This window comes from Marmota flaviventris, chromosome 12 (assembly GCF_047511675.1).
Source record: "Marmota flaviventris isolate mMarFla1 chromosome 12, mMarFla1.hap1, whole genome shotgun sequence".
Classification (NCBI taxonomy): domain Eukaryota; kingdom Metazoa; phylum Chordata; class Mammalia; order Rodentia; family Sciuridae; genus Marmota; species Marmota flaviventris.
This window is the reverse complement of record NC_092509.1, coordinates 13,458,806-13,477,678: the sequence shown is the minus strand read 5'-3', so window position 1 is coordinate 13,477,678 and position 18,873 is coordinate 13,458,806. Positions and strand designations below refer to the sequence as shown.

The 18,873-nt window shown below is 37.2% G+C and overlaps 1 protein-coding gene across 3 annotated transcripts in view; it reads left to right on the top strand.

Moving 5' to 3' along the window:
* Lyst (lysosomal trafficking regulator) overlaps positions 1-18,873 on the top strand; it is a 161,233-nt gene that overhangs the window by 65,175 nt on the left and 77,185 nt on the right. For all 3 annotated transcript variants that reach the window (XM_027947958.2, XM_071619842.1, XM_071619843.1), the window contains 8 exons: positions 2,426-2,586; positions 3,258-3,448; positions 5,779-6,024; positions 6,749-6,922; positions 7,765-7,914; positions 11,055-11,192; positions 15,763-15,961; positions 18,325-18,456. In XM_027947958.2, coding sequence (XP_027803759.2) covers positions 2,426-2,586; positions 3,258-3,448; positions 5,779-6,024; positions 6,749-6,922; positions 7,765-7,914; positions 11,055-11,192; positions 15,763-15,961; positions 18,325-18,456 — 1,391 coding nt within the window. The remainder of the gene's footprint in view (positions 1-2,425; positions 2,587-3,257; positions 3,449-5,778; positions 6,025-6,748; positions 6,923-7,764; positions 7,915-11,054; positions 11,193-15,762; positions 15,962-18,324; positions 18,457-18,873) is intronic.

The following is an 18,873-nucleotide window of genomic DNA, read 5'->3' as shown; positions in this document are numbered from 1 at the left end:
TGCATCTTTAGCACAAATCAACCTGTTCATCCATTCATCACATTTATTGAGCAATTGCTGTGTGCCTGCCATTGCTATAGGAGGCTGCAGGAATTGATTGCTTTTAGCTGTCAGGCTTCAATGATGGAGGAAGGCAGGGAGAAGGGGCTTATGAATGGCTCAGGGGTAGCTGGTCCACAGTGCCTGCCATAGGGAAGAACAGGTTTGGCAGTTAAATTAAGAATTCAGCCTTGTTTTATTCAGTTAAGAAAATAACTAATTAAAGCCTAATGTCCATATTCCAAATAAATGCTGTCTGGAAAGTTCTCAGTCTTCACACCTGCCTAACCCTGAAATGGTAGCTGTAGCAATCAGTAAACTTGTTTGCAGAACATTGAGTCAGATTAGTTGGAGTTGGAGGTGGGGCTGTGAGTGGATGCCTCTTTCCCCTCTTGGACTCTCTTATTTCTGGAACTCCTGACAAGGGCCAGCCATTGTATTAAGCACTTTACATAGAGTGTCATTCTCCCCAAACACTATGAAGTTGGTGTATTTACTCTGTTTTACCTGAGTCAACTGAAACCCAGAACAGGGTAAGGTAGCTGTCCAAAGTCATTGCATAGGCAAGGAGCAGAGCTGAGATTCGAACCCAAGCCCTGACCCTAACTGGAGCCCATGCTTTCAAGCCCTGTATTGTAAAGCTCTGCAGCCATTTTCTGAATCAGGTCACCTGACTGATATGAAAACTAAGTAAAATAGACACATTTAGAGTGAGAGATTAGGTTGTCATCACAGACAGTTCTGAAATTAGTATGATCACTTGATTCACATATCATTTTCTTTGTCCTCCCTTTTATTTCTACATTCCTTTGAAGACATTTTTTGTCATTTGGTACAAGTTAATGACTTAATTAGCAGAGCAGTGAGCATGTGAACAAGGACAAAAATATTCTCATGTTCAGTGCTTTTGTCACTTTCTGAGCTATAGATTAAAATTCAGCAAAGTAGCAGGATACAAAGAATAACTTCTTAGTAATAACTTCTTAAAAATGACTTATTAATATTTCATATAAGTTGTGATTTGATGAACAACACATAAATATGGTAGAAATATATGGCATAATAGATAGTTATTGAATTTCTTTTGCATTCATCTTGCAGTAGGTTTTCATTCACCCTTAAAAATTATATTATCATACTGTCACCAGGTGGCAGTAGTGTTTTAGTTACAGTCATTTTTTTGTACCAAGGATTGTCTAGTCTCAGCCTATTAAAATAGTCAATTTTGTTTGTGAAATATGAAACATGAAAACAAAAGGAAAATTTTAAATAAATATACACAAGGTTGAATTTCTTAAAAGGACCTAACCATGTTAGTTTATTCTAAGTCTTCATCTTATTCACAAATTTTATCTAGACTTTGTCTTAATAGTTTACCTTCATTATCTTAATATGAATTTAAGACATGCCTAAAGTAGGGGTAGAGTTTGACACTCATCAATTTCACTAGATGAAGAAGTCCTCCTAGCTTCCCTGCCTGTCTATGAGGAAAGTCTTGCTTTTCCTGTCCTTCATAAGCATCCCTGTAACCTTTATCCGTGGAGAAAAAAGACTAGTCCAAAGTTCTATAATCCTAAGCATTTAAAAAAAAAAATGTGGATAGCCTTGGCATTTCAGTGGTGAGACAGAGCAAAGTTTGGTGAAGTGACATTCTATTTCTGCTTAGTCTTCCAGTCCTTTTAGAGGATATGAAATTTTAGGAATTGTTTACCAAAATAGTAGTCTTCTTGGTAAAATTAGGAGAGGGATGGTTGGTTTGTTTCTGTAAACCAGGAAGGCACATATGCAGAAGTCCAACAATGACAAAAACTTGGAGTGAATGGCTGGCTGGTCACACTCCCGTGACCTATTGTAGACTCTTCAGTCACCTTTCCTTTGTCTGCCTTTCTGTGGCATGTGGATGGGCAGCACTTCTGACCCAAAGCAGAACCAGCATCCTCTCTTCCCATCACCAACCATGTATACTGAGCCAAGAAGCAGTATTCAAGAATGTCCCATCGAAAGGGGAAAATAATACAAGGGGGAGAAATGAATGACAGTAGAGGGGGTAGAGAGAGAAGAGGGGAGGGGAGGGGAGGGGAGGGGGGATAGTAGAGGATAGGAAAGGCAGCAGAATACAACAGACACTAGTATGGCAATATGTAAATCAATGGATGTGTAACTGATGTGATTCTGCAATTTGTATACGGGGTAAAAATGGGAGTTCATAACCCACTTGAATCAAAGTGTGAAATATGATATATCAAGAACTATGTAATGTTTTGAACAACCAACAATAAAAAAATTTAAAAAAAAAAAGAATGTCCCATCACTAAACAGTCATACTTTAAAATGCTTAGTTCTAGTACTCCCTGAAATCACTGACTTGACTTTGTTTTCAATGCAGGAAGCCTGATGTCACTTTGGACTTTATGCTTCCAAGAAAAACAAGTTTGTCATCAGATAGCAATAAAACATTTTGCATGATTGGCCATGGCTTATCATCTCAAGAAGAGGTTTTGCAGTTGTCTGGAAAATGGGACCTGGGAAATTTGCTCCTCTTCAATGGTATATTTTCCCCTTGGAAGCATTTCCAAAATTTTCTTTCATTTAACAAATGTTAAACTAAGTACATTAATCCAGCTAAAATATAGATCTCTGTTCCTTCACCTGTGTTTAATAAGTAGTATATTCCCAAGATCCTATGATTTACTTTTGAAGAACTTAAACCTTTTCTAATGTGGATCTATCTTACGACTGAAATACACATTAAGTGCATCTCTCTCTATCCCACTCCAAACATTAAATCAGCATCATTTTACAGTCCTGAAAAATGTAGTATCAGGACTAGTAAATGTAGAATGGTTGTCTCTTTTATTTATAATTTTAGTGTGTCCTGTCAATACTAAATTTTCGGGGAGGGAGGAGATACAATTTAAAAAATATGTCATTAAACCTGGCATATAGTAGTATTCAGATAGTGCTTATTGAAATATGGGAAAGAATAAAGACATCAATTCAAGTTTATTTTAAAATGGAATTTACCAAGATATAGTTTCCATTTATTAAAAACAACAAGCAAAACAAAACCAAAAGCTTGTTTTCTGATTGAAGGAGCATATAGATAGATGTAGTGAATAGTTGATGGAATCTGGCAAAAAGAACTCTGGCCCTCTTGTCCTCCGTGACAGATTCTGCTTCAGTTTCTAAGTAACTGACTGTATTTCTCTGCTACTCAGGAGCGAAGATTGGTTCACAAGAAGCCTTTTATTTATACGCCTGTGGACCCAATTATACATCCATAATGCCGTGTAAATACGGCAAGCCCGTGAATGACTGCTCCAAGTATATTAATAAAGAAATTTTGCGATGTGAACAAATCAGAGAACTTTTTATGAATAAAAAAGATGTGGATGTTGGTCTCCTAATTGTAAGTTTAATTTTAGAAATTTAAACTTTAGAGTAAACTTTATATAGGTATATTTATTGAAATATATACTTCCCATGCATTAGATTTCTAATTTTTCATTTTGTACCTTAATATTTTCTTACAGTATTTCTTACAATATTTTATTTTTTTCCTGAAAAAAATACTCAAAACACTTTGTCACTCTGTCATAATTTCAGGTTTTAAATTTATATCTATTTTTCCTTGGAATTATATTTCTGTAATAATTTTATCAGTTTATACCTAGTAAAAATTCAGGAAAAATGTTTGTGATACAGTGAAAATATAAGCCTTATATACTTTTTATAATATTGCTCATTATATTTCCTTTTCATTCTTAAAAAATAAATACTAATGTTCATTTATAATATTAGTTTTAATTACATGTATCAGGTTTTTGATAACTGATTTTTTAATATTAGTAGAAACTAACAATATTGCCTTCAAAGTATTGCTAATATGATACTCTTGTTTTTTTTTTTTTACATTATTCTAATGTTTTGTTCTACCAGTATACAGTTTAGGGCTACTGGTGGGGATTTTGCATTAATAACAACTAGAAAATAGATTTCTTAGTCTTAGAAGAGCTACTAAAAACTGTTACATCTGGCCATGAAACTGTTCCTCCTCTTGTTGTCTTATTGTGTGGGGTTTTGGTTTTTTTTCTTTTCTTTTCTTTTCTTGGAATGGGGGGTTGCTTTTGTTCTTGTGGTGCTAAGAATCAAACCCAGGGTCTTGTGCACTCCAGGCAAGGGCCATGCCACTGAGCTGCCTCCCTGGCCCTTCCTCTTGTTTCTTGTGAGAAGAACAATTGTAGACAGAGAGATTTCTTACTTGACGCAGACTACTATTTGGGAATGTATTTATTTATTGTTGAGATGTATGTTTCAAATAAAAAAATTATATGTAGCTCAGTGGCAGAGTGCTTGCCTACTATTGGGAGGCCTTGGGTTCATGCCACAGCCCTCTCCTCCACAAATAATTCTATTTTAAAGCTATAACATGTGACTAAAGGGCAAATTATAGTACAGATGTTTTGTAAAACACATATACATCTTAAATGCTGTCAAATATATATCTGTGGCAAAATAGAAACAATGGATAACTATGGAGTGTATCAGAAGTTCTGACATTAGGCATGTAATCTCTTATCTCTAAGGAATACTTTTACATGGTGTGTGCAGAGTGGGCCTGAGTAGGTTTTGGCTGTCAACTATTATCATGTGGGGGCCAGAGATGCTAACCGGTCTAAGTACCAAGGTCCACTCACTGAGAAGACTCACTGAAGTTTATCAGAATACCTGGATAAGAGCTTCTGATGGAGTGTGTCTGTGGTGTGGCCAGGAGCATGCCTTTTTGGTAAACTCCTGGGTGACCCTGCTGTTGCTGCTGGTTGGGGTCATGATTTGAGATCCTCTGCTTTAGGGAAAGTGAGGGACTCACACAAGTATTTGTTCAAGTAATAATTTTATCTCAACCATGTACAACAGACTGTGTAGGTGCTTTAGCTGGTTTACAGATATACTTGTTGGTGTATCTGATGAAATGATACTTAAATTGCCATGAATCATACATGACTAAAGCCCAGGATTCCCTCTGCTTGTATGAGAAGACACCAAGTGTACATGATTTCCCTGGGCCTGGGCTGCGCAGCTGCTGCCACTGAGACTACCTCAAAGTTCATTCTGCATTTAAAACTTACGTTACTTTTTAAAGTAGTTCGAAAAAACTTGGCAGGGAGCTAGAAACTATTCAAAACTACCCTATGCATGGGAGAAATATTGAAAGTTCTACTTAATTTTATTTAGTTGTGCTAATAGACTGGAATTCTATTCTAACACAAAAATGTAGTTTAGAGCTACTTTTAAATTAATTATAGGCCCATGAGCAAATCTAAAGCCAAAATTTCAAATGATTTGACCAGGGTCTCCATATTCCTAAGTGCTTAGGGCAGTGCTTTGTTTATAATATAATGAGTGTGGTCTAAGACTTAGCTGTTGTTAGTAGTGATGGTAAGCTTATTCTAAGCTGACCAAAGCTGGAATCCTTCTCAGTCTCAATGTGTTTATATTTTCAGTCACAACTCAGTGACAGTGATTTCCCTTTGGGAAGCACCCTTGCTTCTCATGTTCATCTTTATTCAGTATAGTAGCCATTAAAAAAGCAAAACAAAACAAACAAACAAAAAAAAAACCACACACAAAGATAAAGACTACCTGGGTGTCTTTCCACTTTGAAATATTTATTTGCCAGCTGATGACTTAACCTTTTAAACTTTGTTTTGTTATTAAAGGAAAATATTTGTGTTTCAGGAAAGTCTTTCCATTGTTTATACAACTTATTGTCCTGCTCAGTATACCATCTATGAGCCAGTGATCAGACTAAAAGGTCAGGTGAAAACCCAGCTCTCTCAAAGACCCTTCAGTTCAAAAGAAGTCCAGAGCATCTTGCTAGACTCTCCTCAACTAAAAAACCTCAAGCCTACTGAGTGTAAAACGATTCAAGGCATTCTGCACGAGGTTGGCGGAGCTGGTATCTTTGTTTTTCTCTTTGCTAGGGTAAGACTCACTATTTTTGTTTTGTCTAAAAAGAATCTACTTCTTTATTATTAATTAAGAGTTCCTTATGAATTACAAAAAAAAGCTACACCTAACCATACTAAGATAAAAATCTCATATTAAGGATGACATAAAACTTTCTGCAACAGATGGTTAAGGTTTCTTCTAATTTATGAAGATTTTAGAAGTTTTCTGTTATCCACAAATGTAATTAGAACAATCAAATATTAAATTATGAGATTTTTAAATTGCCTTTGGAAAAGAATGCATACTACAGTAATGGTGTAAAAAATTTTTTTTGGTACTAGGGATTGAATCCAGGGGCACTTAACCACTGAGCCACATCCCCAACCCTTTTTATATTTTATTTAGAGACAGGGTCTTGATAAGTTGCTGAGGCTGGCTTTGAACTTGCGATCCTGTTGCCTCAGCCTCCCGAACCACTGAGATTACAGGCATGCACCACTGAACCTGGCAAGAAATGTAATTTTAAAAATTAGATTTGTGAAAAGTTATCCCTTAAATCTTCCCAATGCATAGAGAAAAAACTCCAAAGGTCAACAAATAAGTGAAAAAAATTTTTTTAGTTTATTTGGGTTGGGAGTTTTTTTTTAAAAGAGAAGAAATACCAAAAAATTGATATGAAAGAATGTAGGTAATCACATGTGTTAAATTTTTAGTCTCAACAGATTAGGAGAAAAATATATTCATCTCTTGTTTTTAGGTTGTTGAACTTAGTGACTGTGAAGAAACTCAGGCATTGGCACTGCGAGTCCTGCTCTCCTTAGTTAAATTCAACCAACAGAGAGCTCATGAATTAGAAAATTGTAATGGGCTTTCTATGATTCATCAGGTGTTGATCAAACAGAAATGCATTGTTGGCTTTCACATCTTGAAGGTATGACTTCTTAAAGTCAATTCCCATAGTTTCTATGAGTGATTCTTACCCTTCATTAGAGTCTTCCAGTAAGAATCTTGGGTTTCAGTGATTCCCTAAAAAAATGAAGGAAACTCATTATTGTATATTTAAGCAAACTTATGTACTCTTTTGGTTCTTTCCATCATTCAAGTAATTACATTTTTCATTTTATAAAGCATTTTAGACAAGTAAGAAAAAACTCAAAGAATTTTAGACTTGGCTGGACTGTAGATGTCTTCAGTCTGGCTCCTCATGCTGTGGACTGATAAAGTGGTCTCCATCCCACAGTTTTGGAAGAGATCACAGTTCATAGGAACCAGAGATGTACGTTTGCATCAGGCAGTGCTGCTGTAATTAGTTTTAAAGTTATAAATGCCTATGTCATTGTATATTTAAGCACCCATCTAGCTAAAAGCTGGATGGTAACATTGTGAAAGTATTTCTCTGTGGGTAATGGTATTAAGGCAGAAGTTGATTTCTATGTCCTTGCTCCCAGCCCCACCTCTTTAAACTGTCAAGATCTATACATTTCTGACATAAATCCTTACTACTAAGAACAGATTGTTTCCACTTAAAAAATAAAAATAAGATGTGGATGGTTTTTGTGTTTGAAACTGAGTAATTGCTTACAAACAGTTGGAAGTTCAGGATTTTCTGTTTATTTGAGTTGCAACACAGAACAAAGACACTTTATGAAATGGTGAATTAGTAACTAATATTCCTTTTAATGTTAAGACTGCAGATTGAAAACTTAATGTTTCTGTTGATTGTTTGTCTAACCACTCATTAATGCATCTCATATTGGTACTGGTTTTCCATAGACCCTTCTTGAAGGTTGCTGTGGGGAAGATGTTATCCATATCAATGAGAATGGAGAGTTCAAGTTGGATATAGAGTCTCATGCTATAATCCAAGATGTTAAACTTTTAGAGGAGCTACTGCTTGACTGGAAGATATGGAATAAAGCAGAGGCATGTAAAAATATATACATCTTTTTCATTTTTTATTGTGATTTTATAACATCAAATTTACTTTTTAAACCATCTAAGTGTACAGTTCAGTGGTATCAAGCATATTCACAGAGTTGTGCAGCCATTACCACTGTCTTTCTCCATGATCCTTTCCATCTTGTAAAGCCACAGCTCTGCACCTGTTAAACAATAACCCCCCATTTCCCCTTCCACAGCCCTGCAGCCATCATTGTATTTGCTGCCTCTGTGGACTCAACTACTCCAAACAGCTCATCTAAGTGGAATCATATAGTGTTTGTCTTTTATAATTTGCTCACTTCACTTAGTGCAATGTCCTCATAGGTTCATCCAGATGTCATAGGTTTAAATTTCCTCCTTTTAGGTAGAATAATATTCTATTGTATGTGTCTATCAAATTTCACTTTTCCATTCTCCATCCAGGGATATTTGCCTTGCTTCCAGATCTCAGCTATTATGAATATAGATAGATGTGTATACCCTCTAATATTCACCTAATCATTCTTCTAAACCACAGAATGAATTTACTACTTCAGTGTAATATTCATTGTAAGTGGAAATCTGGGATTATTTCCCATGCTGAGTTTTGAACAGCCATGGTAATACTAAGTTGGAGGGTCAGGATCAGAACTTGGGCTGGCTCAGAATACTACAATCAGGCAGGAGTACATGGTACATTTAGATCCCCTTCGGGACCTACATTTAGCATAAACTCCAAAAGAGGGGATTCTAAGAGTCTGGGGAACCAGGTCCAGGGGACAGAAATGGAGGTCCTTTTGAGCAGAGGAGTCACACTGGCTAGGATGCACGGTCTGGATCATGCCAAGGGCAAGACTTTGTCAGAAGCATGAAATAACGTAGAAAGACAGTAGGTCTAGGTGCAGCATCTCAACACCTGGAGTGCATGGGCTGGTTTTCACAGGACTCATCCAGGGAATAGGTATAGGGCTGTTTCCTTTCTGCCTTGGCTTTCAGCAGTTGTGGTGGTATAGGGTCAGACAGGCTGCTCACTTCTAATATGAACTGTGCATATAGAGTGTGGCAGGGTTCTAGAAGTTACTGGTGATTTTATCTATCTATCTATCTATTTATTTATTTATTTTTGTAGTTGTATATGGAAAGCATACCTTTATTTTATTTGTTTATTTTTATGCAGTGCTAAGGATCAAACCCAGTGCCTCCCACATGCTAGGCAAGTGCTCTGCCGTTGAACTATGGCCTCAACCCCACTGGTGATTTTTAAAAAACAATAGATTGTCTGTGATTAGTTGAAATATAACAATATTATCAGCAAATGTAATTATTTGAAGAGCTATTCTAAGTATATACCTTTAGAATTTTAAAAAATTTGATTATTCCCACTGGATATGGTTGTACATGCCTGTAGTCCCAGTTACTTGGGATTGCAGGTTCAAGGCTAGACTCCACAACTTAGCAAGACTCTGTCAAAATAAAAAATAAAAAGGCCTCTGAGTGTACCTCAGTGATAGAGCACCCCGAGTTCAGTTTCCAGTACTAGAGAGAGAGAGAAAGAGAGATTATTCCCAAATTTGACTACAGTCTTCACAACAGTAATGAGTTATGAAGCCAAAAAAAAAAAAAAATCTTTTCTAATCTATCATTAATAAAAATGAATTAGCTCAAATTTCTAGAAAAGAATTATTTTTCTACTCATCCTATAGAAAATTTTTATAAAATCGTTGTTATATGAAGAGGAAGTCAGCCACAAACTTAAAAGTATTAAAAAGTAGTGCCAAGCAACTAACTCAACTACTGCTGTTTTTCTGTATGTTGTGATACTGATGATATTTGTCAGTTTTTGTTCACTTTGTAATTTGTCATGATTTCTCATTCTGAATAAAGATTTATTTTAAGATCTGAAAAATAGAAGATATATATGTTTCATGTTGCAGAGAAGGTAAACACATAAAGGGATAGCATAAAAATTAGTAAAAAAAATTAGATGAAAGTCTGTATAAGTATATAATAAAGAATATGCTCAACTGGAGATTGGAATATCTATCCTAACTAAATTTAGACAGTTTATGTAGTATTTCAGAAGACCATGAAAATATGGGGTTGTTTGATTTTAAATTTTTTTATCACATTCAAAAGTGATAAAATATACATACACTTTGATGGATTTGAAATAAGGATTTCCTTCCTAAGTAGTTGTTTTTTAACAAAATCTGGTTTTCATGTTGGCCGTTTAGTAGCAGGGGCACTGTTTCATTTTGGTACTCTTTGTCAGACCCAAGTCAAGTTTTCATACGGGAGCTGCCTTTCTTCTAGATGTCTGTGTTTGGATCTCGGTTCCGTTTTCTGAAGAGAGCGGCCTTGCTTAGAGTAGTAGAGTTAAGTCTGTCAGTTCCTTGGCTTTTCTGTTGTTCATCACTGTCAGATAATGACAGGAGAAATAATAAGACCTGCGACCCAGGCCAGTTATTGTTACCTTTTGTTGATAGCATTATTGAAAGAACAATTAGAGGAATAAGATGAGGTAAAGATAATCTTTCAATTATTATCAGTGAGATCCTTTTTTCATGCTATTCTGGATAATTTTATTGATTCAATGCAGGAGGAACATTTTAAGGCACCTTCAGAGGATACAAACTACTCTTTGAAGATGCACAATTTTTTAATAGCTCAGAGAATTCTATTATGTGGACTTAACGTGAGTTAATCCCAAAATATACATATTTCACATTTTCCAAGATGCAAATTACTGTTGAATTTTCTGTTTTAAATAACACCACTTTTTGAATAAGTTATTTGGAAACAACTTTCCATCTTGTAAAGCCATATTGGTAATGTTTGTTTCTTTAATCGGAATAAATAATTCAAGATAATTTACCTTTTGAAAATATTAAAGCCATGAAAAGGGTAATGTACTAAAGCACTTAATACAATATTGTGTTCATCATAGGAATTTAGAAATGACCTGTTGACTACAAAGAAAAATAGTAGGGAAATAAATTTTTAAGATTAACTTTTTTCAGGCGAATTTAATTTTGGGCATTAAATGTATGCACAGTGTTAGTTTGTTATTTTGGTAGTTTTCTCAAAAGCCTGTGGCAGTTTCTGAACATCTGTGTGCTAACTGTGTGTGTTTGCTCCCTCAGCCTGGCGTGTGGGAGACTCTGCTCGCAGCTCTGGAAGCCCTCATCCGCGCAGAGCACCAGCAGCAGTGGTTTAACACGCAGCAGTTGCTGAAAGCCCGGGCGGTGCACCACTTCCTGCTAATGTGTCAGGTTCTGCAGGTACCCTCCTCTGCCTTGGCTCAGTGGCTCTCTGCCCTTGTTTCTCTCTAATAACTCAACTCTGAGCATCAAATCTTTGTGGGATTTTTTTTTTCTCTTTTCTTTTTATTTATCTCTAGGTTCTTCTTTCAACTTTTGCCTCTTGATCTCACATTGTCATCTTTCCTAACTCAAATGACAAAAGAACAGCAACTACTAAGCTTCTGAGGGTTTTCTTTTTGTATTGGAATAGAATGGTAACTTTACAGTCTCTCAAACTGTAGAAATAGCTGATGAATCTTATTCTAGTATTCCTTAAATAGCAACTTATAACTATGTATTGTTTTAATAAGCATTGTTTGCTGAAGACCTGCTTTATATACTAGAATTAGCCTTGTGTCTAATAATGCAGAGAAAGTAAACTAATAACAGAGATAGCATATGTAAAAAAAAAATAGGTCAAAGACTGTATAAATATGCAATAAAGAATATGCTCCATGGAGACTGGAAGATCTATATTAACTAAATATTGGACATATATATTGAACTAACATTTAATGAACTAAATATTGAAAATATATCCACTGTGTTAAAAAGTCATACTAACTTCCTGAGTTACATTGTAGTGTCTGTGCTATGGCCTGGTTTCCAGTCAAATTCCTTTCTTTGCTTTTACAGATGCCCTTTTACCTGGTTAGTTGGTATATTGGGCTATTTTCCAATTTTTTTACTGTCTGAGGCCTCTGTTAGAAGTTAGACAAATGCAGACGTTCATGGGATTAGTGATTTTTCACGTTGGTAATGCCTGTGCTTCAGTGGCTCTGGGGCTTCTTGTTGTGGATAAGTGACATTCACCCTCTGTGACATCCTTACAAAGCTCTTGCCATCTGTTGGCCACATACCTCCTCTTATGCCACTGAACCCGGATTTCATTCCCTTTACACAAGAGAGGCTTCTCCCCATTTGAGGCACATGATATTCCCATTGCCGCAGAGGTATTGATTCCATTCTTGTCGTCTGGCCAACTCCTGCTTATTCTTCATGCTTCAACTTAAACCTTGCTTCCCGAGAGAAACCTGTCCTGCTCTTTCCATCTTTCCATTGTGTATACCAATGTGTAAGTTTACGTTGTTTATAAGATTATAGTTTATTTCCCTCTGTAGCCCTCGTGACGGCAGGGATATGTTTTTTGTTGATCACTCCATAAGCCTAATACCTGGCACACAAAGTACCTAATAACTCTTTGTTAAATGGACAAATTCTGAAAAAGAGGCAAGAGCCCTTCTATGGGGGGCCATACTGAGTGACCACACCTTCCCGTCCTGATGCACCAGGGGATCTGAAAGATCACTGTAGTCTGGTGTGGTAGTGCCATGACTCGTGACTCCGTCTTTTCCCCACTCGGATAGCAAGGCCAGTCTTCTGAGTGGGCATACCCCTGGGGTTGAGCTACACTCACCTGTTCCTTTGTAATCCTACCCCTTTGCCCTGTTTGGGATATAATGTTCCATGGAAATGCCCTATGTGTATCCCCTTCTCTTGCTCTGCCTTTGGGTGTGGGCTTCCTAGATGTCAGTCAGCCTGCTGACAGCAGACATCACAAAGCTAGACTCAGTCCCTGAAACCTGACTCCTTGCCTCATTTGAATGGCTTCTCCTCAGTAAGAGGGTTTAGCACGCGCCCTCTCTCTCTCTCTTTCCTTGAACCCCTAAAGTCCAGAGGAGCTGCCATAAGACCCAAAGAAAAAGGTATCTCTGCCTCTGTGTGGTTATTTCGTGCAGTCTAGTTCCCCTGGAGTGATCCTAAGTGTGTTAGTTGTGGAATGCGACACCCTTCAATGCCTTTCTTGGCCCCCGTGGAAATTAGATTATTGTCTTCAGAAATACAAGACAGTGGAATGGGGGTGTGTCTCAGTGATAGTGCATTTGCCTACACCCTAGGCTCTGGGTTGTTTCCCCAACACTAAACATAAAACCAAAAACAATACAGTACAGTGATCTCTCAGGACCCTTGCTTACTGAATGTTTTATGCATCCTTTATATATAAATTTTCTTCTAAATCTATTTCTGTTTATATCCATTTTGAAATTATTAGCCAATTTGCAATGAATTTAAATGAAAATTTGAGATTCTTATTCATATTTTAACTTAGAGGCTTCAATCTATATATTTTTATTTCCATATTATTTATAAAAATGATAGAAAAATCAAGGAACCAATTCCTTTTCCTGAGAAGTATATATTTCTTTACCCCCTTCATTCAAAGAACCTGTTTATCAAATTAATAGCTGTTTATGAAGCATAGCTTTACATTGGGTATTATGGAAAGTATTTAAAGAAATGAAGTTAGTCTTTGTCTTTAAGGAGTCTGAACCCCTGTGGTGTTTCAGGAAGATTAGCAAATCGGTAGAGCATTGGATATGAGGTAGTTTGATCAGTTTGAGAACAGTGTGGAGAGCCTGATCTAAGGCACTAAGGGTGGGAGTGTAAAAGTAGGGAGCAAATATGAAAGAGGTTAATGAATACGACTTGCTTCTGATAAAATGGGAGCTTCAGGAGTCACACGTGACATAAAATTTCAACCTGGGATAATAAAAGACATTATAAAAAAAAATGGTGGTGACTGCGAAGCAGTGGGAATAGATGGGGGGCACCATGGGATGGATGGCTGAGGTGAGAGATAGTAGGATGCTGAGGTGATGGGCACCTTGGGATGGATGGCTGAGGTGAGAGATCATAGGAGGCTTAGATGGATGCTTCTTCGGAAGCATCCATCCTCAGGATGTGAAACCAGAAAAATCAGCTGTAGGAAGAGGTGTAGAAAGGGTAGCTGAAGAGGAAGAGAAGAATCAGGAAACTCAGAAAAGCAAAAGCCATGGGCAAGAGGAGGGAAGAACATACACATAAGGTGGAGCCCAGTGATGGAGAAAGTTCAGAGAAATGTTGGCCGAAATGGGCTATGACCTTGAACATTCTTAATGCCTTGTAAGATATCAGTACTGTGGAGAAGACAAGAATCAGATTTCAGGGACTTCAGACAGTATGTGAGGTGGATCATGGGAGCAGTAAGAGCAAGCTATTATTTAAGTCTAGCAGCAAGAGCAAAGAGAAAAACAGAATTACAAAAGATTGGTTTAAGGGATTTAAAAAAAATGAAATAGAATACCAGACTATTTTTGAGTAAGTGGAGCAAGCAAGTTTGAAGAAACATGTGCTGGAATGGCTTAGGAAAGAACAGCTGATAATGCAACCAGGAGAGTTGGGGAGGTTCAAGAGGTGCTATTGAGAAGAAAGGCAGATGGTGTGGCAGAAATAACTTTGAACTGGAAGTCAAGAGATGTATGTTCCTTAGTCTGGCCACTCTACAGTTGGGAGATACTGACACAGGAGTTTTGTGTTTGTTTTTGGAGACTCAGTGTTCTCTCACATCTGTAGTAGTCAGACTAAATTAAAATTAAAATCTGCCTTTTAAATACTCTGATTCAGTAGTGCTTAAGAGTCGAAGAGGAATAGATGTAGAGACATGTATTTGGACATAGGGAGAAGGAAGATGAAGAAGTTTACCTCCCAAACTCTTGACCCATAAGCCTATTGCTACCCATTGGGAAAGTGGAATTGGCGGACATAAACAAGTTGTATCAGTCTCTACTTTAGTAATTACTTGACATTCTATCAAGTCTCATTATTCCAAGCAGTAGATGATGCCGTAAGGGGTCAGAAGCCTGAGTTTAAGTTATAGTTGCGCTATTTGTATATTTTCTGTAGCACTTAAGCTAGTCACGTAACTTCTTTTTTAGCCTCTCATTCTAGAAATAAGCCATTTTAGAGCCATTGTGAGAAAGAGCTGTGTAAATCAATGTATGATATACAGTGTAACTGGCTTTATGTACACGTTTTCCCTATGGATTTCATAGAAGCAGTATAATAGAAGAGGAAGTCATAGTCATAGTCAGAGCAATAGTCACAGTAATGATGGTAGTACTAATATAGTTCTGTGCACACAAAAATTTCATATTTTAGAGCATTTTGGATTTTCAGATTATGGATGTTCAACTGTAAAGCGTGTGCAAGTTTACAACAACAACACAAAAACCTTTAAGATGTGAAGCATGTCTGACCTCACTTGGATGTGTGAGTTTACTATGTGCAAGGCATTGTTCCAAGAGTCCGTGTGTTTGTTCCTTTTAAGAACTCTGTGAAGTAGCATTAGCGTTCTTCCCATATTATCGACAGAGAAGTGGAAGCGTGCAGGTGTTGAAAAGCACACCTGAGATAACGCTGCCAGGGAATGAAGGAGCCGGAATGTAAGCCTAGGTGTTGAGCTATGGAGTCCATGCCCACAAGCACAGTGATGTGACTTTCCTCAGTCTATTAAGATACGTGGGATAAATTGCTATTGGCTTTAATGAGCTTTTAATAACAAGATTACTGGACTTGAAAAATAGCAACTCAACATAATGGTAAATAAGGTCTGATTAGAGTAGTAAACCAGCCGAATTCTAGCTTAAAAAAGAATATCATATTTAAATGAAAAATGTTTTTTAACTGTTCTCTTTAAATCTAAAGAGAGTTTGATTTTTATTTTTTTCAGGAACACAAAGAGGGGCAGCTTACATCCATGCCCCGAGAGGTTTGTAGATCATTTGTGAAAATTATTGCAGAAGTCCTTGGATCTCCTCCAGATTTGGAATTATTGACAATTATCTTCAATTTCCTTTTAGCAGTTCACCCTCCTACTAATACTTACGTTTGTCACAACCCCACAAACTTCTACTTCTCTTTGCATATAGGTAGGTATGACATTTTTGTTCGATCTTCTGTCCCACTGGCCCACTTGATCCACATTTGTTTGATATTTGTTGAATGGCCTGTCTGAGCTAGACTTACTGGGATAGAAACAGGACACGGGGTTCTGGAATGAACCAGACATGGTCTGTGCCTTCAGGGAGCCTGAGTACCTAGGAGAAAGGAAACACACACTTAGATGACAGTGTATATTAGAAACAAAAGTAAAGCTAATGAGACTTCAAAAGAGAAAGAGTTTAATTAGACCATTATATACAGAGAGTATTTAACAGATTACACAATTATCTGTTGTGGGCATTGAAGAATTTAGGTAGAATTTGATAAGTAGATTGGAGAATTAGCACTTCAAGCAAAGAGAATAACTTGAAGAGAGGAAAATAGAGAAAATAGAGAGTAATAAATTTTTCCTAAGTATGTATATAGGATCTATAAAGGATAAATGAGAAATAATACCATATTAAGGCATTTATGTATTTATTTTCCCTAAGGTCATGTTAAATGAGTCCTTTAATGAAAGGCTAGAGATTTTGAACTTGTATTCTAGTTAGAGATCATTGAAAAAGTTTTTTTTTTTTTTTTAATTTTGCTTTGCTCATTTACTTGTTTGTTTTTGAACACAGATGTGATGTAAGCAAATTATTGTAGGATTCAGGAGTAGGAAACTAGGAACAGTAAGTCCAATTAAGTAATCTGTAGGTATATTAAATAACAGAATGTAGGCATAGTAGCAGTAGAACTGGAAAAGAGGGATAAAAGGAGAACTGAGAAGGTTAGGATGGGATGAATGGGGTGCTAGGGTAGAAGATAATGGCTTTGGTTTTGTAAAGCATGTTGCATTTGAGGTGCTCTGTAAGAATCATGTAGCAGGCAACTAGAAAGGAGGGTTATAGCATGGGGGAGGTTACAATGAGCTCCCTGTGCCAAAGTGAGTTTCAGTTTAGAATAGATGAGATCACTGTAGAGCAATGTAGAAAGAGAAGGAAAGAGGGAGCCAAGGATAAGACACTGGAAATATCACTATTTAGAGGTTACAACAGGAAAGAGGAATCAGTATAAGAGAAGATGGAATAATAAGTTTTTAAAGAACTAGGGCAGAGCAGTGCTGTAAGAAAGCAAGCAGAAGTGAACCTATGAAAAACCTAGGTGGTAGTTTAGAATGGAAAACCAGCTATACAACAGCCTTTTAAAGAAGTCTAATAAATGAATAAATGAGCAACACTAAAAGACCAAATGAAATTAGGTAGCATGACTTTGTATTAAGTTCAGCATATTAGAGGGTAAGTACTGTGCAGAATCCTGGGAGCAGGATAATTGCAAAGTCAAGTAAAATACGTTTCCTTCCCCTCCAAGACCTGAGGCCTAGTAGAGGGGAGAGAGGTGGGCGAGAGGTGGAAGCAGGTAATTGTACCACACCATGTGGAAAGCACAGTGATGTGGAAGTCAGCGTTTTGGTTTTCTGATAGCAGAGAGCCTGTTGAGGGCTGAGGGGACAGAGGTTTCCTGGAGGAGGTGATACCTGCTCTGAGTCTTAAAGGTAGGTAGGAGTCCAAGGGAAGGTCCGTTAGGCAGAGGAAATGGCTTGGGCAGGAGCTGTGAGAAGTTGGTCCAGCTGAAATGGAAGAAGCCAGCCTGGTAAGAGGCCTGGGGACAGATCATGGAGGTGCTTGTGGACAATAAGCTTGGAAAGGAGGCAACAGAAAGCCAGCGGGAGGTTTTAAGCAGAAACTGACATTTTGGATAGAAAATTCTGATGGCCGTGAAGATTTGAAAATGACAAGATGTCATCAGGATGTGATTTAGAAATCCGTGACAGCAATCCAGATAAGAGATGATGCAGCACTCTGGTAGGGAGGGAACAAGTTGAGGGAACCAGAAATAACGTCAGAATCGCCTGGTGACTGACTTGGCACAGAGGAAGCAAAACTAGTGGCCCAAGTGGCTTCAGGCTCCCCATGGGGAATGAACTGGTGCTGTTGTCAAACTAACCAGAGCACAGAACTGCAAGGGTGGCTTTAGGCAGAAAGATGGTCCAGTTCAGACTTGTTGCATTTGTGGTGCACTGAAGAAATCAAGCACTTGAATTTAAAGTATGAAGCTCAGAAGACAGATTGAGCCTGAAGGAAAAAAGCAAAGTGAATGTGGCCAGCAACAATAATAACAAAATTTGTAATGATAAGTCACACAGTGTAAGTCCTCACAGGTCAGGTATACACTAGGATAAAGTATACCACATTTTTCTCTTTGAACATCTATTTGAAATTTGTATTTAATTATTTGCTTTTAAGGTTATGTTCTTATTTACCCCTTTTTAATATTTTGCTATCTCAATTTTATTTTTTAATCGTAGATGGTAAGATCTTTCAGGAGAAAATGCAGTCAATCATGTACCTGAGGCATTCTAACAGTGGAGGGAGATCCCTTGCTAGCCCTGGATTTGTGGTAATAAGCCCATCTGGTTTTACTGCTTCACCACCTGAAGGTAAAAATAGCAATAATGAAAGTATACCCCTACATATTTTAGTTCTAGACTAAAATAAATGGAATATTAAACTTAAGCATGATGTATTTAAAGAACCCATTTTTACTACTTTCTGGTATCTATAATTCACAATATAATAAGAGCTATCTAACACAAGTTCCCTAGAGAACAGATTGAGTGGCTGAGGCTCATACTTTCTGACATTATCTGTCCTCTGTTATCACAGTCATTTATCTTTCATTAAACCATTGATTTATTTTCCTATTTTCTTCAAAACCCTGGTTTCTTTGTTTTACTCTCTCCTTCCTACCTGAGCATGTCTTTCTAGACAGCTTCATTGGTAGATGGATGGCCATCCAGTACTCCAGCCTCACACTCTTGTCCCGTCCGTCATGGACATGATCATCAACAAGGCCT